We start from the raw sequence: 23,233 nt of genomic DNA, 5'->3' as shown, positions 1-23,233 counted from the left end.
TTTTCTCTTTCTGCTCTACCATTTTAGCACATGGTGTCATCTCAAGATCACCTTATGGCATCAGCCATCGTTTTCTTTCTTTCTTTCTTCTTTCTTTCTTTCTTTCTTTCTTTCTTTCTTTCTTTCTTTCTTTCTTTCTTTCTTTCTTTCTTTCTTTCTTTCTTCTTTCTTTCTTTCTTTCTTTCTTCTTTCTTTCTTTTAATTCAATTTAATTGACATATACTGTATTATTAGTTTCAGAGGTAGAATTCAGTGATTCATCAGTTGCATACAACACCCAGTGCTCATTCCTTCAAGTGCCCCCCTTAATGCCCATCACTGGGTTACCTCACGCCCCTCCCCTCCAACAACCCTCAGTTTGTACCCTGTAGTTAAGAGTCTCTTATGGTTTGCCTCCCTCTCTGTTTCCAACTTATTTTATTTTTCTTTCCCTTCCCCTATGTTCATCTGTTTTATTTCCTAAATTCCACATATGAGTGAGATCATATAGTATTTGTCTTTCTCTGACTGATTTATTTCGCTTAACATAATAACCTCTAGTTCCATCCACGTCATTGCAGATGGCAAGATTTCATTCTTTTTATGGCCGAGTAGTATTCCATTGTATATAAACACCACATCTTCTTTATCCATTCCTCTGTCAAACTTTCCGTAGTTGGGCTATTGTGGACATCGCTGCTATAAACATTGGGGCAGCCATTGTTTCTTAATTTCAGGTGTCAGGAAAGAGGAGGAAGAAAACTTCACTGAAACCCCACACAGTACTCTCACCCGTGCTTCCTTGCGAAGCATTTAGTCACATGGCTTCACCTAAGGGCCAGACACTGAGAAATAACTTTATTCCAGGGACGTGAGCCCTGCTAAACATGTACCTATTTTCTTCTCATGATACCTCTGTGTGATTTGTGGGATGTTATTTGGTGGTGTGGGAGGAAAATAAAAGTCTTAGGGGAACATGGTGAAAATGTTTAGGCAATGGAGGAGCAAACAAAAAAGCTAAACAGTTTTAAAATGCTCGCTAAGACTTTCCCACTGTACCCATAAGGGGAGGAAAGGGGCCTTATAATATCACATCGTTCCTATGACAAGTTATTTTTATGGAAATAAAAATGACTTGGTTGCCAAATAGTGATTTACTCTCATGACTCAGAGGACAATCACTTTCTCATGACAGCCTACACCTAAACCTCACCATCGGTATGTTTTGCTGGCTCTGCCAAGAGCTTTAAAATTTGTAAATTGTTGGCTACGATTATTTTCAGAAAATCATATTTCAGATGCTAATCCTTATTTCAGCTTTTTGAGACAAACTGGGATATCTGGCCATCATGGGCCACATTCCCTTGGTCCAGAGCAGTTGGGACAGCTGTCTCTCCAGCTCGCTGTCCCCGCCCTGCTGCTCACTCAGGTATGGACAGGTGCCTGCAATCACATGATTTTGCAAACCTTGCTTGAGGACTTAACAATGTCTTTGTAAAGAGCTTTGCTCCCTGACCACTGTCCTTGAGCCCAAGGCAGTTTCATCAAAGCTGTTTGCTACTCCTGTGTGTCTCCCAAATCCTGCCCTGGCTTGCGGTGCTAAGTTCAGAGGGAAGTGAAACCACTGCATGAAGATAAAAGAATTTGGTATCTATAGGATTGTGTTCCTATATCCTAGGTACTGGTTCTTTCCAGCCCCGAAAGGCATTTTTTTAGGTCCTTTCCTCCTCCATAGCCCCGGGTCCTCTGTTGGCTACTCTGCTTGCACCATATACCAGGTCCTCCCGTGACAACTGAAAGGTTACCTGGGCCCTGAGAATTCACGTATGTGAACCTGCTGGCTGCATAGTAGGTGCTCACTGAATGTGAGCTCTCCACGCAGCGCCCAGCTGAGCGCCCCTGGAGCGCTGGAGGAGGCTGGCTCATCAGATGAGCAAAGAGCTACAGCATGGCGCTCGTTTCATAGAGGACTTTCATCCTCTTCTGTAAAATCTCATGTTTTTTTTCTGAAGATTTTATTTATTTATTTAAGAGACTGGGGGTAGGTGGGGCAGAGGGAGAAGCAGACTCCCTGCTGACTGGGGAGCCCCACTTGAAACTCGATCCCAGGCCCCTGGGATCATGACATGAGCTGAAGGCAGACACTTAACCGACTGAGTCACCCAGGCGCCCCTAAAGTCTCATTTTAAAAAAAGCAATGAGGTATCATAACTGCCAGATGGAAACTCTGAGGGAGGGCTCTTGGGACCGTTCCACCACCTAACTGAGCTACTCTGTGTCAGGAAAGCTGCAGAATTCATTCACATTTACTCTCTCCATCTGAGCACTTTTACAAATATAATTTTCAGAGTGACATTGTGGAGTTCTAAATCAAATGACAAAAACTTTCCCTTGGAAATCTTGTGTCTGTAGGCTAAATTCATATAGAAATGAATTTCTAAAGATTTATTCATACATGTATAAAAGTTTGGTACAACAAAAATGTTCAACTCCTCGTTACAACATTCTTATTACTAGAGTTAAATGAGATATAGAGGGACCAGGGCGCATATTACCAACAAGTTATTCACTTACATCTTCATATCTCAGCCCCCCAAAACATTCACTTTAAAGAGTTTGGGGTTTGACACCCAGGAATATTATTGTAAAGCTTTGGGGGGGAGGCAGAAAATGATTACTCAGTATGCATATTTCAGAATGTACTTTTAACCATCCTGGGAACAATAGAAGTGACAGGAAGTCAGACTTTAAAATCACCCCACTGCTGAGTCGTTGCCTGGGGAGAAACAGACAGACCAACTTTATTTTTGAAAAGTTCTCCAAGATATTTCATATCCAAGCAGAAAAGACTTAATCTTTATTTTAGGAACTCATCCAAAAAATGTGCGTCCCCGTAGCTGCATGATCATTTACAATGACAGTCATCATTACAGAGCATTGTGAATTTATAGGAGTTCTACCTTTGGAAGTGCTTATAACCCGTCTGTGCATCTTTTCTTTTTCAGTATAATAAAGTGTACAAGAACCTAAAGGAGTTTTCTCAAAATGGAGAGAATTTCTGCAAGCAGGTCACATCCATTCTCCAGCAAAGGTACAAAACGCACATTTGCAATAAACAGTTCTTCCTCTTTAGTTGCAGCTAACGATATGACTGGAGGAGTGATTACAAGCTGTCCTACTTTCCAGAACTCGGTGTTATATTTTGGTAGTTGAGAGACTGATTTGAAGAGTGATTCTCCTCTATTGCACATTTATCACTTGGGTACCATAAAAATCAAGAAACAACAGGAAGTAATTCTGCTTGGGAAGGCTCAGTCAAATTTCTTTTGATTCCTCAGACTGAGTTTATCACCCCCTCCTGGGGCACTCCCTTGTGCCTGTGTGTCCGCCATTATTGTACTTCCCACACTGATGGCAATTATGAGTTGACATTTCTGTCTCCCCTACAAGGGCAGGGGCTATGCCTTGCTCATCTTTGTGTCCTGAGCTTTGAGAGTCTGGGCTTTTGACTTTGTCGGTAAATGTCTGATATATGAAAAGTGACCATTTTCAGTATCACCTTGTCTTAATGCTAGACGTGATCATGTGTCAAGTTGGTGACTGTGTTAAAATGAGCACCCTTAACTCAGTCAAGAAAGTTACAGAAGTTCCTGTTTTGAATTGGGCCATAAAGGGTCTTTAAGCCATTTCCCTACATCTAGACAGCTCTATCATAAACAACTCTAAAGAGACCTCCAGAAGAGGTCTTCTTTTAAGGTAACCTTTTCAGATTTAAAATAATTGCGTGTGTGGTAGACATGGGCCGATTGCATCCTGCATTAGTAAGACAAGAGCAAAGGAGAACATTAACTTTATCAGGAACCATACATGAGGCCAAGGAATGATACAGGAAAGCTCAAACAGGCATTTATTAAAAGAAAAAAAAAACCCAAAAGAACAAAAAACAAAAATAAGTTTGTCAAACAGCGTCAAAAAGAAAAAAAATTAAAGTAAGTTACTTCTATAGCCAATTGCCTTGATTCTATGAGAGGAACAGGTAGGACCAATCTGAGAGGGAATCTCTCCTGTAAGAAATCTTTTTTAGTCTCAAAAGAAATTATTTTAAATATGACCAGTTAGCTATTATACAAATTCAACCCATTACCTATATTAGAAAGTGCTTCCCTCCTGCAGATCAGGAAGCATCTGTAAATATATTAGCCGTGCATGTGACCTGGAGTAGAATCATCTGGGCTTTGATTATTTTGGTGCACCTGTGTTCAAGATTCGTGCCCAGTAGAGACCTATGAAGACAGAAGGCAGGTGGTAAATAATGCCTGGCAAACCAACTCAACAGTGAACAGAATAAATTTGAGGGCATCATTACCCCCAAACTGCCTTATTGCTTTTCCCTTGTCCAGGTCACTTACGACACCTCCACCCTGCCACACACATATCTACTTTATCTACAGTCAGAGCCTTCATTTCTTACCTGTGTCTCTCCTGAAGTTGTTTCCTCGGGCTACCATCTTTCCTAGACTTAGTCATGCACAAAGCCTTCCACCCACACGTTCTAGAGCAGCAAACGAGCTCTGACGAAGAAAAAACACTTGGGTAGCTAAGAATATTTCTCTCCATGGTTTTACCTTCTTATGGAGCAGAATTTAGAATTTGAAGATCTTTTTTTTATTTTTAAGATTTTTTATTTATTTGACAGAGAGGAAGAGAGAGAGCACAAGCAGGGGGAGCTGCAGGCAGAGGGAGAGAGAGAAGCAGGTTCCCCACTGAGCAGGGATCCCAGTGGGGGGGCTCCATCCCAGGACCCTAGGATCATGACCGGAGCCAAAGGCAGACGCTTAACCAACTGAGCTACCCAGGCACCCCCTAGAGTTTGAAGATCTAAAGAATACTACTAGTTAGCAAAATTACATGCACTTTTCTGGGATAAAAACTACATAGCATAAATACAAAAGGGGAATCTAATATTTTACCCCAACCAGCAAAATTATGCTAGATATTAGGTCATTTATGCAATAGGTGGTTTCCTGGACATTTTGTAAAGCTAATTAATTAATTAATCAGTTAATTTTAAAATTTGAAGTCATTGGGCGCCTGGGTGGCTCATTCGTTGGGCGTCTGCCTTCGGCTCAGGTCATGATCCCAGGGTTCTGGGATCGAGTCCCGCATCGGGCTCCCTGCTCAGCGGGGAACCTGCTTCTCCCTCTCCCACTCCCCCTACTTGTGTTCCCTCTCTTGCTGTGTCTCTCTCTGTCAAATAAATAAAATTTAAAAAAAAAATTTGAAGTCATTAACATACAGTGGAATATTGGTTTCAGGAGTAGAATTCAGTGATTCATCACTTATATACAACACCCAGTGCTCATCACAACAAGTGCCCTTGCTCTCACCCATCTAGCCCATCCCCCACCCACCTCCCTCCATCAAGTCTCTATTGCTCTCTATCATTAAGAGACTTATGGCTTGTTTCCCTCTCTCCTTTTTTTCTTTTCCCCCTTCCCATATGTTCATCTGTTTTCTTTTGTAAAGCTGATCTTATACAATTGAATAATTTCTCCTTAACCAAGATGCCATTTGAGTTGCTTTGTATCCATTCCTAATAAATGTGCTTTTGGCAATGTCTCCTTACACCTGAACTTCAGGCTCTCCTTCCTTGGCTCCGCTGTTGGATCATGTAGGTAACCTGAAGGATGTTCATCCACACTAAAAGAATAGGTAATTTGGGAGAACTGTTTTCTAATGGACACAAACTCTCTATTAATCCATGAATACGTAAACATTGTGTTTTTTCCATCTGTATTTCTATATGTTAACTGGCAAATACAGAGGTCACTTCGCTTGCCAGGACTGGGTTATTTCTTTCCCATGGGGAGTGATTCTGAAGTCACTACCTCTTCCTACAAGGTGTTTTAACTGAGTTGACATAATAACCGTGTCAATAGGAGGAATGGTCACAACATAGCTGCCTTACTCTTTCCATTCTGAGAAATCAGTATTTATTACCCTAGATATACAAAAGATAAAAAGGCTGTTTCCCATCAGCCATCCAGACATGAGTGCCGGGCATATTTTCCTCTTCGTTGGGTAGACTTACTACATATCTACATGTAAGTCAATGATTCCTTTCCCTTGTACTAGAAAAATACATGGAAAGCCAGTACTTTTTATAAAAACGATCCTGTTACTTAGAGTATAGACAAGGAATAAGAAACCCCATCAGGCAAGTAAACGGTACTCTTGAAATACAGAGAGTAGGCATATCCACTGAAGGTATGACATAGAAAATTTTGAAGACAAATCCAGTGGCTGGCATAATAAAAGATATCGTGAGGGAGCATATGGGGCTTCTTCGAACTAAGGGTATCAGTCCCATAATATACATTCAGCAAATACTTGTAGAGTGAATGAATAAATAAATGAAAGTTAGCTAAGGGTTTATTTTCTTATTATTACACCTACATTACTAGAACAAGGTCTCTACTGTCCTTGGATAATAACAGCTCCAGACACCTTGCTTACGAATTCATGGGAATGTGGTTCTGCATGGCAGTTCCACATTAGCATGTGGCTACAAGAGACAGCATCACAATCAAGCTTTAAGTCCAGATAACGCTGCATTGCCAAGCTGAGCTGCCTACCAATTTGTTCTAATTGGTGGTGATGGAAAAGTGCAGTTGTTATTGAAACATCATTTTGCCTGGAAATTCTGCAATTCATGGTCATGCTTAGCTTCTTTTATCCAATTAGTGGCTTCAGTTTCCCTTTGTTTGTAGTAGCAACTCCGATTTAGCCAGAAACACACAACAGCTCCCAAGATGCCTGATGTCAAAGTCGTTGGGTTCACTTTAACACAATCACAGATTGGACTTAAAGGACAAAGGCATATGCCCAGAAACTGTTTGTGAAGGTTTAGTCCCCTGCACCCTCACCGCTAGGCTTTAAACGGGCTTTCATGGGAAAATCAACTGTTCCTCTGTGAGGAAACTTAAAGAAAAGAATAAAACAAAAAAGGAAATGCAATTGGTCATCATTCCATCCACGATTCATTACGGATGCTGTCAACAAAGGAATAAATGATTGAAATGAAAACGTTGATAAATCCTAACCTTTTCTACTCTACCTCTGGCCTGGGTGATCAGAACTTCCACAGCTTCAGCTCTTTTTTGCATATTGAAGACTCGCACATGTATATTACTAGGCAATATGTCTTATTTGTACTCCAAGCCATACAGCCAACACTCTGTTGGACATTTCCACCTGGGTGTCCCATGGAACCACAAATTCAACCTATCTATAACAGAGTGTATCAACTTTTCCCCAAAGCTGGTACTCCTGGATTTTTTTACCATGGTGACTAGGACCTCTGCCCACCCAATCAAGCCCAATACCTGGGAGCCATCTATGACCCCTTCTTCTATCTCACCTCATAACCAAGTCTTCATGTTTCTCTCTTTTAAATACCTTTCATGCCTATAGCTTTCTTCTCATTTCATGGCCTCTGCCATTGTTATGGGGGAAAAAATCTCTTAACCTGTTCTTCTGTCTAGGAGTATTGTCTTGAAGTGGTGTAGTTTGTACTCTGCACAAAAGCACCTGGCTAAGGGGTTGAGTGAAGGCAGAAATCTAACCCACTCTCCACCCTCAAGCCTTGCACCCTGGATCCAAGCTGTGTCTTTTCAGGGGATCTCCTTTTTCTAATCCAAGTTAGGTTATCTCGACTAGGGAGCTGGCATGGGCCCTGTCCCTATCTCTCTAGTGCATCTTCCACTCTGTGGCCGTGACCCTGTTTCAGGCTCTCCACAGACTTCCACGAGCTTTAGTATAAAATTCAGCCCTCATAGTATTTTATAAAAGGACCTTTTATAAAGGGGGCTTGGCTTCTTATCTAGCCTGTCTCTCTCCATCTACCCTTGAGCCCTGCCCCACTGCATCTACTGAACCGCTGACAGTCACTGCCCCCCCCTTTATGCATCCGTGGCACCTGTCCCACTAACTCCCACCCACCATCATGGGCCCCTGAATTTGTGCATGCTGTATCCTCTGTCAGGTAGACACTTCTTCACCTTGGTACCAGTCTCCATGCAATGCATCTTCAAGATTCGTTATCCCATGTGAGCCTTCCTTGACTCCAGCCCCATCTCAGAATGGTACCTGTCAGAGATGCATAGAACTAAAGCGTATCTCTGCTCTAGACCCTACTGCCCTATAGTGTTATAGTCTGTTCACTTGCCTGTCTCCTCCACTGGAGGCTGAACTCCTTGAGAGTCTGTGTATCCCATGTAACCAGAACAGAGCCTGGCACAGTGCAGGCATTCAATAGATGTTCACTGAGCGAATGAATGTGTTAATGTAGGAATGACTCCAGGCACTCATAACTTTCAAGTTAGGCTATTTCTGAGGAGCAGTAAATTAGTGTGTCAAAGAAATTTACTTACACAGTATATAGAATATTATTTTGAAAGAAAGCTAGAAAAGAATGACAAAACCACAGAAGACACCATTTATCCAGCACAATCTTCAGATTAGGCACTGTGTTAGATGTGTCTTATATTGGTCTCTTTTACTTTTTTTTAATTCTCACAACCCAAGGCAGTGTGAATGTACTCTCATCCATTCCTAATATACAGAGGAGGATGTGGGAAAGAAGATACATTTTGATTTCTACCCAGCTCAACGCAGGCTTGGTGTAAGGGCATCTGCCAACTGGGCAGGCTGTTTGGGGCACCACCACTGTGGGTGTTCCAACATGTTCAAAGGCCCTGGTCCAGCTCCCTTCAGAGTCTTAAGGTCCTCTCTGGGATGGGACATCAGCAGCCATTAAGCCCAGTAGCTTTTTTTTTTTTAAGATTTTATTTATTTATTTGACAGAGAGAGAGAGGGCACAAGCAGGGGCAGATGCAGGCAGAGGGAGAGGGGGAGAGCGAGAGGGGGAGAGGGAGAAGCAGGCTCCTCGATGAGCAGGGAGCCTGATGTGGGACTCGGTCCCAGGACCCCGGGACCAGGACCTGAGCCAAAGGCAGATGCTTAACCGACTGAGCCACCCAGGCGCCCCAAGCCCAGTAGCTTTTAAAGCTGGTAACACAGAGGTCTGTGGGAGTACTCAGGGGCCACTTTAGGGAGTGAGGAGAAGTTAGATGGGCAGGGCTTTGCTCCCTTGTCACTCCCACTCCCATTATATCAGAATATAACATTTCCATGACATGGTGAGATTCTGTATAAAATTTTGTTTTCCAGTTAAAAAGATTTGAATAGTGCCCTTCTTGTCTGTTTTACCTGACCTCCCCCACAGCAACACTTCCACCTGACTCCACTGACCTCACTGGTTCAAGAATGACCAGGGAGGGAGAATCTGAAGTTCTAGAGCGACCACAGCTGTGCACTCCCTGGGCTGGAAGTGGGCGGTAACTGTGTGGCAGTCTCATTCTGGACACCCAAGGAGGGGTCCTCTAGGTCCGGTCCTCCCATTTCAGCTTCTCATACTGTTCGTAGCAGCCAGAATTAAGGCAATCAATACTGATGAGGTGGGTATTGTGAGCTAGCCAAAGAGCCCAGCCGCTTGAATAACAGAGCTTCCATGTAAAAATGTCCTTTAAATGTCCTTTAAATAACTAACTTTTAAAGATAGCCCATTTGTAAGATGGGCTTACGACCATCTTTCAAAAGGCAAACTGCTAAGGCTTGGGTGGACAATGTCAGCACACCAGCCCCCAAGATGGAAGCTGCTGGTGCTGGAAAGTAGGCAACAAGGGGTGGGGGTGATTCATGAACAAAGATTTCCGATTACTACAATTCCTTCTTAATTCACAATGAAGGGATGGCTCTGTCACCTGCTGTTTCCAAGCTTGAGAAAGCTTTAGTTCAATTTTAATTAGTCCCTCATAGACATAGGGGCCAGCTACAATCTTTTTCTTTCTTTTTTTTTAATCACTTTCTATCATCTTAATTTTAATAGAGCAGGATATGCTAAAATTGATGACATGGTCACTTCTATTCTTACAGTTTAATTTGTGCTCTAACATATTGAATCTGATGCCACATATTTTTCCTCTCTCCTTTCTTTCAAAAGTGTCATTTATTTTAAAATCTAAGACAAATGTTGGTCTTTTACTTATTGGTGGTCTTCAGTCTTACTCATGAAAATTTATTGACCTGCCTCCACGTGTTGAGAGGAAATTAGAATATAAATGGATTAAAAGTCAGTGCATGCCATTTCCCTGGTTCAGGATCTTTGAGGCTCACTGGAAAATTCTGAGTTTGAGTTACCCATCGAGGTATGTATACATACATCATCAGTTTTATACGTGCCAAGACAATTGCTTGGAGAAGAAATCTCAACTCCCATTACATACAGAGGAGGATGTGGGAAAGAAGATACATTTTGATTTCTACCCAGCTCAATGCAGGCTTGGTGTAAGGGCATCTGCCAACTGGGCAGGCTGTTTGGGGCACCACCACTGTGGGTGTTCCAACATGTTCAAAGGCCCTGGTCCAGCTCCCTTCAGAGTAGCTCTAGGGCTAGAACATTAAGCACCGGGTTTTTACAAGCTCGTTTCTGATTATTTTAATAAGGGAATGAAAATTCTCTGTCTCAGACTCACTCTGCCTCTCTTAACTCCCTTTGCCTGCCGGAAACCATGATAAAAGCAACTCTCTTCAAAGGACTGAGAAGAAACCAATGGATGCAGGGGCGCACGTTGCCATCTTTGCCTTGGGAAAAGTTCATTTCTGTTCAGCAGGGATTCTGAAAGGAGATACACACACACACACACACACACACACTATTAGACCATAAGCACAGATGAGCCACATGGCAGTGTCTGTTTCAATTTACAAATGTTCCGACTTATAAAGGTAAAAGCTCTCTCTCTGCTTGCCAGTTGGAACATGGCTTCTTAGAGCAATTTTCTCTGGCGGGGGTGGGGGGGGGGGATTTTACCCATTAACCTCCGTTAAGATAAAGGCCACTGGCTGCCAGAGGCAGGGAACTCTCCCTTAGTAGGCAGACTCACCAGAAAGAGAGCTCAGAGTGTTCCACTCCCCATGTACCCGCACCCATCCTCCTGACCCCATTGCATTTCATTTCCTTCTAACTGGCAGTGTGTGCTGCTGAGGAGTCTGAAATGTCATTAGGGTTTAAATTGCAAGAGCAGATGTTTGCAGCCTGCTCTGCTTGGTCAGTTTGAATGCCGGGTCTAAAACGTGTAGGGCCACCCTCCCGCTGCAGGCGGAGAGGTGGGGACACAGTGAAGTGCTGTTCCAAGAGGCCCCTAGGGCTACCCTGGGGACAGCCGATATCACAGCTCCCTCCCTCCCGCCGTCCAGAGCCTTACCGCCCCCTCCGCATCTGGGAACATGCCTTAGGACGGCACTGCTGCGTGCAGAAGAGGCTGGGCAAGCTCATTTGTCAGCACCGAGGCCGCTGGGAATGCGCTCTCTAGCTGCCAAGCCCCGGGAGCGGGAGCGGTGGTGATTCAGAACACTGCCCACAAAGGCCAAGTGAGAGGCGGTGTCAGTTTTCAAAAGTACTTACCTTTGCTTCCCCCGCAATTCTCCATCTCCAGCCTCTTCCCCACCGTCAGAGGCAGGAAACTGGAATAACCAAGCAGGCGCTTTCTCCAGCCAGACTGCCGGGTTTGTGTCCCAGCTCTGTCAACTTCTTCCGCAGGCAAGTTAATGGACTAGGCTCTGTGCATTGGTGTTCCCCTCCGTGAAATGGGTAGAGTACATGTGCCTACCTGATGGGAATTATCACGGAGTAAATGAGGAAATACACCTAAAACATTTAGAACGGTGCCTGCCATGCTGTAAGTGCCCAGGAAATGTTGGATGTCGCTCTTTTGTGTGTAGACAGAACACAGGTCAAGAGTCAGCCACATGTCACAAAGGATGGCAACACATTTGTCAAGAGAGCACTGTTTGGAATTTTTTAAAAATATTTTATTTATTTATTTTGACAGAGAGAGAGAAACAATGAGAGAAGGAACACAAGCAGGGGGAGTGGGAGAGGGAGAAGCAGGCTCCCTGCTGAGCAGGGAGCCCGATGCGGGGCTCGATCCCAGGACTCTGGGATCATGACCTGAGCCGAAGGCAGACACTGAACGGACTGAGCCACCCAGGCATCCCTGTTTGGAATTTTTAAGCTCTATCCCAACCTGTGAAACTATCAATCTGCCCAGATTTCTAAGATACTTGGTTGTAAAGAGAAACCCTGCGTGGTAATTGAATCTCTGTCGGCTGGTTTCCTATGGCTGCGGAGTGAAGGTGGCCCTGCTCAGCACAGAAGCACAATCGCTTCAAAGCCAGCAGGACCTTCTTCCTTTCTTGACACCAAAGCCCAGCTTTCCCCCCAGGTGAATCTGATTAAGTTAACAATTTAAAGGAAAGCAGCACTTCCTTCTGGCAATTGTCCTCTTTATTTCTGCTTGGCCGCTGGGACTCCTTGTACAGCCTGCAAGAACATTCTGAAATTGAAACCGGGTTCTGAGGGAAAGCCTGTGCCCAACAGCATTGCCTGTCCTTTTAGAAGCCCTTCTGAATCGTTCTGGAGCTGATGGATGAGCAAACTGTGGATTCTTTCCCCCGCACCTCCCATCTCTGTATATTTGGGGTGTTCTGAATGATGAGAGATCCTTTGGGGTACATAATAATCAGATTAGAAAAATTGCTATTTATTAAGAACTTGTTCGGTGCCCAGCACCGAGCTGAGCAGTATGCATGCTTCATCAGATTTCATGCTCTCCGTGCTGCTTCCAAGTAAGAATGGAATGCTGGATGGGGCGCCCGGGTGGCTCAGTCGGTTAAGCGCCTGCCTTCGGCTCAGGTCATGATCCTGGAGTCCCGGGATCGAGCCCCGCATCGGGCTCCCTGCTCGGCAGGGGGTCTGCTTCTCCCTCTGACCCTCCCCCCTCTCATGTGCTCTCTCTCATTCTCGCTCTCTCAAATAAATAAATAAGATCTTTAAAAAAAAAAAAAAAAGAATGGAATGCTGGAAAAGAAAGTCCTCAAAAGCCCTCTGGTTAGTGATGGACTAGGACAGCGTTTTTGTCCAGCTACTATAAGGGCTAAAAAGCAGTGTACTCTGACATTAAGGCTAAGCAATGCATCAGGGCAGGATTGCATCTAAATAGTTTACGGTCTTCAAAGGTGGGAACCAAGAACAAATACAGCAGAGACCAGTTAAAAATTCTAACCAAGATCTGATGGGAAGTCCATTCATTGATTTATTCATTCAAGACATACATACTGAGTGCCTATTATGTGCCTGGCACTGTTCTAGGTCTAGAGATATAGCAGCGAACAAAACAAATTCTGGCCCTCGTGGATCTTACATTCTAGGTGTGTCCATAGAATTGTTCCTAGAAATACACTGAAACTACGTGGTGTAAGATTGTGGTACATTCTAGGACATAAATACAGCTGTAGGGGGACATTCTAGGACATAAATACAGCTGTAGGGGGACATTCTAGGACATAAATACAGCTGTAGGGCGATAGTGATAGGGTAGCTTCTGAGGTAGTGCTGTTTACACAAGACCTGTTGGGGTTTACATGAAGGAGATGCCATGTGGTTATGTAGCAGAAAAACTACCCAGCCACAGCAAGTGCAAAGGCCCTGAGGCAGGATGGCATTTGGCCACTAAGCAGGAGCATGGGGATGACTGGTAGGAGGGGATATCAGAGAGGGAGCCAGATTATGCAGGTCAATCCAGCAATCGATCTCGTTGTTCAGCCCCTCCTAGGCTTGGGTCATTTGCACATTTTAATCATCATAAAACCTCTTGAGGTAGGTCTGATTACTCCCTTTTAGCAGTGCCTAAAGCCATTCCAGAGGTAGAGGTCTGCGCTTCTAGAGCATCTAGGTTCATCAAGGTGATGGTCATTCCCAGCTTGCTGCTGACCAGCATTCTCTCTCTCCATCAACTGGGACATATTCCTAGAGTGCAGAAATATATTTTTAAATGCAATGAGATATTTATCAGCTTCAATTTTTAAAAATATTTGCCATTGCCATTCTTTATTCTTGGGCAAGTTCTGATTCCAAATGTTGTTTTCTGCAACTAGGCCTTAACGTGCATTCTACAGTGGCCTTCTTTCCTTCAAAAAGTGGTAAAAATAACAGAGCACCACTGTACTAACAGGGAAAGCTGAATAGAAACTTAGCAATCGGTCAATAGTCCATGATCTCTGGATTCCATTTTATAAAACAGAGCTATCTTTCTCTGTTCGGTCCATAGCACTGAGTCTAATTTCACTGTGCTGAAAAAATGCAGGTATTAAGTTAGTTACTAGGGAGTTCTGGGATTGTTTTTCCAAATGAAGTGAGGTCATAAATAATTCTAAAGATATGTTATAATAAAAATAGAATTCAAAGGCTAAAATCTATGCAACAACAACAAAATAAACAAACCCATTTTGGTCCAAATTAAGGAGGAAAACAATACAAATTGAACTTACTTTCCTACATTTGTATTATCTTCAGTGAAAGTGAGAAGATGAATAAGAGTATGTCTTCATTTTATCTATAGATGGGCCTATAAGTAGGACACGGTAAAATCAGTTTAAGATAACAGTGATTCAATCTATTCAAAAGAACCAAGGAGTTTGCTTTTGGAGGCATGCCCAGATTTCCTACTGAGTCTTGTCCTGCATACAAAGTAACAGAAATTCATTTTCTAAATCTGGTTTTGTCCACTTCTGCACTTTTCCATTAGGAAGCCACTTCTTGCTTTTCGTGTAGGAGTCGCTGGGTTGAGTGGAGCGCGTCTCCTCTCGCTCTGCCCTCCCTGCCGTGATACATGCTTGTCCACTGGCATGAATGTATTCTGAAAAGGGGGAGTCATCTGGCAAAAATGTCACTTTGCCTGCTGTGGTCAAGGATCCCATTCGACCAGATACCATGAACTTTGTTCACACCAACTTACACCAAAATGACAGACAGCCCTACGCTGTTAGTGAATTAGCAGGTCCTCAAACAAGGGCTGAGTCTTGGGGGTACCGGCAGAGCTGTGGCTTGGGTGCCCAGAGTTTGAGGCAGTGGGACTCATCATTGCAGCCACGGTGCTTTTGGAAATATGTGTCACAGGATCTTCATGTTTGCACCATCCAAAGCCTGGTGCCCTGGGCACCGTAAAGTGAACAAACCCAGAAGCAATATGCCATCTGCTCTGCGTGGGTGCCTCGGCCCTACCAGAGCTGCTCATGGCTAATGGTCACTGTACTGAGGAAGTTCCTAAACTCCCTCTGGTGGCTGAAAATAAAGGCAAAGGCTACAAGAAGACCAAGGAAGCTGTTTTGCTTCTTCAGAAACTTAAGTCCAGGAATGATATCAAAAAAGTCTATGTATCTCAACAAATGAGAGCTGGAAATGGCGAAATGAGAAACCGTCACCATATCCAACATCATCTCTAATGAGGACAGCGGTGTCACCGAGGCCTTCAGAAACATCCCTGGAATTGCTCTACTCAATGTAAGCCAACTGAACATTTTGGAACTTACTGCCGGTGGGCATGTGGGATGTTTCCACATTTGGACTGAAAGTGCTTTCCTCAAGTTACATGATCTGTGTGGCACTTGGTGTAAGGTTGCCTCCCTCAAAGGTAACTATAATCTTCCCATACACAAGACGCTTGATACACACCTTAGCCGAACCTTGAAAAGCCCAGAGATCCAAAGAGCCCTCCGAGCACCCCGCAAGAAGATTCATCGCAGAGATCTGCAAAAGAATCCACTGAAGAACCTGAGAATCCTGTTGAAGCTAAACCCATATGCAAAGACCACGTGCCCGAACACCATTCTCCGCCGGACCAGGCATCACAAACTCCGGATGGATAAGCAGCGCTAGAAGCCAAGTCAAATGAGAAGGGGGTTCTGGGCAAGCAGCCTGTGGTAGGGAAGAAAGGAAAGAAGGCTGTTGCTGGTAAGGAGCAGAAGAAGCTTTTGGCGGGGAAAAAGGTTGCAGCCACCAAGAAAGCAGCAGATGAGAAGCCTACAGAAAAGAAACCCACCACGAGGACAAGAAGCTCACTGCATAAACCTAAATTGGTTTCTTTCTTTCTTTTTTTTTTTTAAGATTTTATTTATTTATTTGACAAAGAGAGACACAGCCAGGGAGGGAACACAAGCAGGGGGAGTGGGAGAGGGAGAAGCAGGCTTCCTGCCAAGCAGGGAGCCCGATGCGGGGCTCGATCCCAAGATCCCGGGATCATGACCTGAGCCGAAGGCAGACGCTTAACGACTGAGCCACCCAGGCGTCCCCTTACATTGGTTTCTTCTGTAAATGTTGAGTCATTTCAGACAGCTAATATTTTTAAGATTTTATTTATTTATTTGACAGAGAGAGAGGGAGGATGAGCGGGGGAGAGGGGCAAAGGGAGAGGGAGAAGCAGACTCCCTGCTGAGCAGGGAAGCAGACATGGGGCTCGATCCCAGGACGCTGGGATCATGACCTGAGCCAAAGGCAGACGCTTAACCGACTGAGCCACCCAGGCATTCCTCGGAGAGCTAATTTTTAAATTTTATTTTATTATGTTATGTTAGTCACCATACATTACATCATTAGTTTTTGATGTAGTGTTCCATGATTCGTTGTTTGCATATAACACCCAGTGCTCCATGCAATACGTGCCCTCCTTAATACCCATCATCCATCCCCCCACCCCCCTCCCCTCTAAAACCCTCAGTTTGTTTCTCAGAGTCCATAGTCTCTCATGGTTCATCTCCCCCTCCGATTTGCCCCCTTCATTTTTCCCTTCCTACTATCTTCTTTTTTTTTTTTTAACATATAACATATTATTTGTTTCAGGGGTACAGCTCTGTGATTCATCAGTCTTAGACAATTCACAGCACTCACCATAGCACGTACCCTCCCCAACGTCCAGCACCCAGCCACCTCATCCCTCTCACCCCCCACCACTTCAGCAACCCTCAGTTTGTTTCCTGAAATTAAGAGTCTCTTATGGTTTGTCTCCCTCTCTGGTTTCATCTTGTTTCATTTTTTCCTCCCTTCCCCCATGATCCTCTGTCTTGTTTCTCAAATTCCTCATATCAGTGAGATCATATAATACTTGTCTTTCTCTGATTGACTTATTTCACTTAGCATAATACCCTCTAGTTCCATCCAAGTTGTTGCAAATGGCAAGGTTTCAATTTTTTGATGGCTGCATAATATTCCATTGAATACATATATCACATCTTCTTTATCCACTCATCTATTGATGGACATCATGGCTCTTTCCATAGTTTGGCTATTGTGGACATTGCTGCTATAAACATTGGGGTGCATGTACCCCTTTGGATCCCTACATTTGTATCTTTGGGGTAAATACTCAGGAGTGCAATTCCTGGGTCGTAGGGTAGCTCTATTTTCAACTTTTTGAGGAACCTCCACACTGTTTTCCAAAGTGGTTGTACCAGCTTGCATTCCCACCAACAGTGTAGGAGGGTTCCCCTTTCTCCACATCCTCACCAACATCTGTCGTTTCCTGACTTGTTAATTTTAGCCATTCTGACTGGTGTGAGGTGGTATCTCACTGAGGTTTTGATTTGGATTTCCCTGATGCCAAGTGATGTTGAAAACTTTTTCATGTGTCTGTTGGCCATTTGTATGTCTTCTTTGCAGAAATGTCTGTTCATGTCTTCTGCCCATTTCTTGATTGGATTATTTGTTCTTTGGGTGTTGAGTTTGATAAGTTCTTTATAGATTTCAGATACTAGCCCTTTATCTGATATGTCATTTGCAAATATCTTCTCCCATTCTGTCAGTTGTCTTTTGTTTTTGTTGACTGTTTCCTTTGCTGTGCAAAAGCTTTTTATCTTGATGAAGTCCCAATAGTTCATTTTTGCCCTTGCTTCCCTTGCCTTTGGCGATGTGTCTAGGAAGAAGTTGCTGCCGCTGAGGTCAAAGAGGTTGCTGCCTGTGTTCTCAAGGATTTTGATGGATTCCTGTCTCACATGGAGGTCTTTCATCCACTTTGAGTCTATTTTTGTGTGTGGTGTAAGGAAATGGTCCAATTTCATTCTTCTCGGACAGCTAATTTTGAATAAAGACTTGATCAAGGGCAGTGAGCAACAAAACAAAACAAAAAAAGCTTCTTGGTTAACTTCATCATAATTTATCACTTTATTGCCAGCTATTATAATCTAGAGCTAATCTGATGGTGCTAATGTTCCAGAGTAAGCAGGAAAGTCTTCCATTCCTTACTCCATGAATTGGTTTGTTAGGTCTGCCATAACAAGTTTCCACAGATTGGGTGTCTTAAATAACAGGGATGTATTGTCTCATAGTTCTGGAGGCTGGATGTCTGAGATCAGGTGTCAGCCAGGTCGGTTCCATCTGAGTGCTGTGAGGAGAAATCTGGTCCACACTGTTCTCTCACCTCTGGTAGTTTGCTGCCGGTCTTTGGGACTCCTTGGCTTGTAGATGCATCACCCCAATCTCTTGTCTTCATCTCCACATGGCATTCTCCCTGTGTGTGTGTGTGTGTGTGTGTTTGTCTCTATGTCCAAATTTCCTCTCTTTATAAGGACATGGCCATATTGGACCTGGGCCCACCCTGATGACCTCATCTTAGCTTGATCATCTGCAAAGTCCCTATTTCCAAATAAGGCCACATTCACAGGCTCTGGGGGTTAGTGTTTTAACATCTTTGCGGGGTGGGAAGGGCATACAATTCAAACACTGGTATACAAGAAGGTTAAATTAAAAACTCTCCCTTTGTAGGATCTTCTTGGAGGTCCTTAAGGATTTCACCTATTGACAAAAGGATCCTTAGAGTAAACAAATCATCTCTTCCTTGTGTATACATTGCATTGTCGGGCTGAGCCCTCCTTCACATGTGTGTGTATGTGTGTGTGTGTGTTTGATGTCTGGCCAGAACATCCTATCTACCAACTATCCCTTTGCTAACAGGGCAAACTTGGAGATTAACTATGCCAAAGGACTTCAGAAACTGGCAATCAAGTTAAGCAAAGCTTTGCAGGGCACAAAAAAAAAGTAAGTATATGAAACAGGTAAGGCAAAATAATTCTTAAGAGTTACAAAAAGTGACATATGGGGGCGCCTGGGTGGCTCAGATGGTTGAGTGTCTGCCTTCGGCTCAGGTCACGATCCTAGGGTCCTGGGATCGAGTCCCGCATCGGGCTCCCTGCAAGGTGGGGAGCCTGCTTCTCCCTCTGCCTCTGCCTCTGCCTCTCTCTCTGTCTCTCTCTGACTCTCATGAATAAATAAATAAAACATTAAAAAAAAAGTGACATACGTTCGATTCTAGCTTCCTCTTATAAATGTGGCAGGTACGCAGTGTTAAGCCTGGCTTGGGCGCTTACTGTGTTCCAGGCATGGTGTTAAGTGCTTTTATAGATACTCTCCTTTAATCCTCTCAACAACCCTTTGCAAGTCTTATTATTGTCCCTATTACAGACCAGGTCTTGGGGCTTGGAGTTTTAAGAAACTTGCCCCAGTGACACAGATAATAAGTGGCAGAACTGGGCTAATCCGGGGTCCTTATGACTCCTAAGCCCATATTCATAATAAGCCTCAGTGATGATAGGTTACTTTGGAAGCAGTGCCATTAAGTTGGAAGGTCTTGGAGTCAAGAAGTGTGAATCCCGCCTTATCTCAACTCCATGACCTCCAACAAGTAACCTGGCCTCTCTGGGCCTTGATTTCCTCCATATGTTAGATGGAGTAGTGATATGTGTTGCATGGTGCATATGTGTGCAGGTCTGGGAGAGGGAGGTATATATTATATGAGATCTTGTACATGGAGATTAGCACGTTGGGTCCTGAAAAACTGGTGGTTCACATTTTCCTTAATACATTTTGGAATGAAGTCAATTTTTTCTTTTGGGGAAGAGAAGAAAGATACTAGATATTCTAAAAGAGAGTCTAAAAATGGTCGATTAATGATAATTGGTTACAAAGATTCTTGCCCAGAGCTTGCAGATGTCACCCCTAGCTGGCAGTGCCTTGGCAAAGACCTCTTTTGATGGTGAAAGAGAGAGGGAAAGAAAAAGAAGCCTTCTGGAACTCACATTCTTACTCTTTCCTAGGGATCCTCTGTAACAGCAAATAATGGCTTTGAAATTGTTTGACTTTGAGCTTTATTTTTAGGATAGTATTTTATTAGACTGAGAAGCAGCCAGTATGGCTGAATGGTTGAGTATACACTTTATTGACACTGCCCAGATTTAAATTCTACCTCTACCCCTTATCAAGTGGGTGAATTAGGGCAATTTATTTTACCTCTCAGTATTTAAAGGACAAAAGGATCCTTAGAGTAAACAAATCATCTCTTCCTTGTGTATACATTGGAATTTAAAATGGAAATAGAACCTACCTCATATAATTGCTGTGAAGATTAAATGAGATAATACAAGAAGTGTGTTTAATACCTGGCATGGAGTTCATTATGACTTTGATTCTGATTACCTCCTAAAGAATGAGAAGTGTGGGTCTTATTTTGTTGCAGTCCTAGCATCCAGCATGGAGGCTCCCAAAGAGTTGACATGTCCGGAATGTTTGGTTAACCAGGATTAGTACAATAATATTTAATAATAAACATTAATTGGACTTTTATCTGTACCCAAAACCTGTGTTGTATATGTAACCTGAATTATTTCTATTTTAAAAGACCAATTACGTGAGGGTCAGAGAAATCAAGTGATCTTTCCAAGGTCACACAAGAAACAGAGACACAGACCCCTCTGAGGCCAAAGTTCTAGGCTTCCTGCTCTGCTGTTCAGCTCCTCTGAGAAGCAGATGTCAGATTCTCTTCCCCAAAGGGTGCCTGGGTTCCTTTTTTAAAAATCAACTCTATTGAAGTTTAATTTACATGCAACAACAAGCACCCTTCTGAAGTGTATGGTTTGGTCAATTCTGATAGATGTATGCACTATATAGACATCACCAAAATAAAAACATAGACATTTTAATCACGTCAAAAGATTCTTAAAGCCTGTTTGCAATCCTTTCCCACCTAAACGACCACTGATTTACTTCCTATCGATACAGATTCATGTTGTGCTTTTTGCAATTTCCTATAACTGGAGGTCTATACTAAGTAGTCTCTGGCCTCTGGCTTTGTGCCTGGCTTCGGATACGCAGAGATTCTGGCATCCTCTGGTCTAGCTCTCCAATTCTCTGACTGCAGGATGCAACCTAAGTCACTTGGAGGCAAAACCTCTGCACCATCCTGATTTCAGTAGGGACACAGATCTGTCCCCGCCCCTCCACCAAAGTCTACACAGGTTTACTGATGCAATTGATCTTATCCTTCTGGCTTCTGAAGGCCAGCGTTATGGGCTGCTGTGAGCTATGCCCCTTCTGTGGGAGAAAATAGCATCACACTTCCTACCCCCACCCTTAGAGAGGTGCCTTTAGAGAGAGGGAGGTGCTCTCCTTTTGTTAAATGGAGACACTGCTTACAAGCAAACAGAATATCTGAGCTGTGGTCCTAAAAGCCAGCAGGGAAGAGTAACTGGACCCCAACCCCAAGAGCAGCACGTGGGGACATCCCAGGGCTCTTGGGTCCTCCACCACTTAACTTTTCTGAGCCTAGCTTGGTGTACTCACTGGTGAAATGAGGAGCCTGAGAAGATGGTCATTAGGCTCCTCTCCCCCTACCTAGCACACGATCTTCTGCTTGTTCTAAATGCCTGCTCACCCTTGGCTGCTTTATTTCCCTGGTTTTCTACAGATATGAAATGGAAAATGAAAATTGAAAATTGAAAAGAAAAATGATGGCAAAAAGGCTGTATATGTAATGACTACAGTGCAAATCAATAAATTGGCAGAATTGAATCCCGTGGACACATTGAAATAAGATTAGGGAAATGAGGGCAATTGCTGTGTGTAGTGAATCAGACATGATGCTGCATTGCTCAGACTTTCCTGGGAAAATGACACCCACTCTTGTGCCCTCCTGTTTTTGCCTCCAGCTGTCTCGTTAGTGCCTGGGCCTGGGTCTCAGAGGGCATGAAATCTGCAGCAGACCTGCATCAGTGAGTGTCCCCCTCCCAGCTCCCCACCTCTCTACCCCACCCCACCCCCAGGGCTTACCCCAACCCCAGGGGGAGGCATAAATATTTAAATATTTAAAGTGGGCGTGCTACAAATACTCTGCTTCAAACTTGCCCTGAATAGACAGGCTGGAACACACGGTTTTATTTACCCAGAAAATAATTTGGAAAGTAGATATAAATCCTAATACTATGCTTGTGTGTCTTTTATGTTCTCTTTCCAGAAAACTTGGCAAAGCAATTGAGTTGGAAGCAATAAAACCAACTCATCAAGTCCTGAGTGTACATGAAAAGAAGAGAAAATCAGTGAGTCAAATCTATCTTAAAGCAAGATTTCTGTCTTTGACCCAAGGAATGAAAGGTGATCAAAAGTGATGCTAGCTTTCAGGGATTTGTCATAAAAAGAAACATAAGCTCAAGATTTATGTACAAAGATATTTGTTAAAGCATTGTTTATAATAGTGAAAAACTAGAAACCTCTTCATTATTCAAAAATAAATCATGATAAATCCAAACAATGGAATATTATGCAACCATTAAAATCTTATTACAGAAGAATTTATTGACATGGAAATTTTTTCACTATATATAGTGTTAAATGAAAATGATCTCAATTTTGTAAAGTAAATATATGTATATACGAATAGAAAAAAATCTGAAGGAACCTCCTGAGAATGTTAATAAGAATTATTTCTAGGGGTGCCTGGGTGGTTCAGTCGTTAAGCACCTGTGTCGGCTCAGGTCATGATCCCAGGGTCCTGGGATCGAGCCCCGCATCGGGCTCCCTGCTCAGCGAGAAACCTGCTTCTCCCTCCCCCACTCCCCCTGCTTGTGTTCCCTCTCTCCTCTCTCGCTGTATCTCTCTCTATCAAATAAATAAATAAAATCTTTAAAAAAAAAGAATCATTTCTAGTCAGTGGAATTCAAGGTTATTTTTATCTCATCTTTTGGTACTTTTTGTATTTCCATTGTTTTCCAATGAATAGATATTCCTTCTGTAAACAGAAGAATTATAAACACAATTTTTAAAAAGACATGTTTTTTGGTGCTTAATGGTTTGGGATTAGGTAAAGGCAATAATAAGGTAGAGTCCTCAAATAGTCTTAAAATTGGAAAAAGGGAAAAACAAAACTAAACAATTCTTTCAGGAGCACCTAGTCCTCTTGTCTAGCATATTCTCTGGTCTTCCTGTGTCCCTTTCCTTCCAGAACAATTTCGTCTGTGCTTCTTTTTCTTTTTCTTT

General features: G+C 43.2%; 1 protein-coding gene and 1 pseudogene across 3 annotated transcripts in view; both read left to right on the top strand.

The window, feature by feature from the left end:
- The window catches only part of NOSTRIN (nitric oxide synthase trafficking), a 58,981-nt gene that overhangs the window by 7,153 nt on the left and 28,595 nt on the right, over nucleotides 1–23,233 (top strand). Inside the window, exons 2-5 of one of the 3 annotated variants that reach the window (XM_035007833.1) lie at nucleotides 2,985–3,070; nucleotides 18,884–18,967; nucleotides 21,910–21,972; nucleotides 22,215–22,296. In XM_035007833.1, the coding sequence (XP_034863724.1) occupies nucleotides 2,985–3,070; nucleotides 18,884–18,967; nucleotides 21,910–21,972; nucleotides 22,215–22,296 (315 nt within the window). Of the gene's footprint in view, nucleotides 1–2,984; nucleotides 3,071–11,548; nucleotides 11,642–18,883; nucleotides 18,968–21,909; nucleotides 21,973–22,214; nucleotides 22,297–23,233 lie in introns of those variants that run through there. The other 2 variants (XM_035007835.1, XM_035007834.1) reach the window with 2 other exon arrangements.
- LOC118012361 lies at nucleotides 13,866–16,082 on the top strand (annotated as a pseudogene).

This window comes from Mirounga leonina, unplaced genomic scaffold, assembly GCF_011800145.1.
Source record: "Mirounga leonina isolate KUSES-001 unplaced genomic scaffold, KU_Mleo_1.0 Mir_151, whole genome shotgun sequence".
In the NCBI taxonomy this organism is placed as follows: domain Eukaryota; kingdom Metazoa; phylum Chordata; class Mammalia; order Carnivora; family Phocidae; genus Mirounga; species Mirounga leonina.
This window is presented reverse-complemented; position numbering and strand designations above follow the sequence as displayed.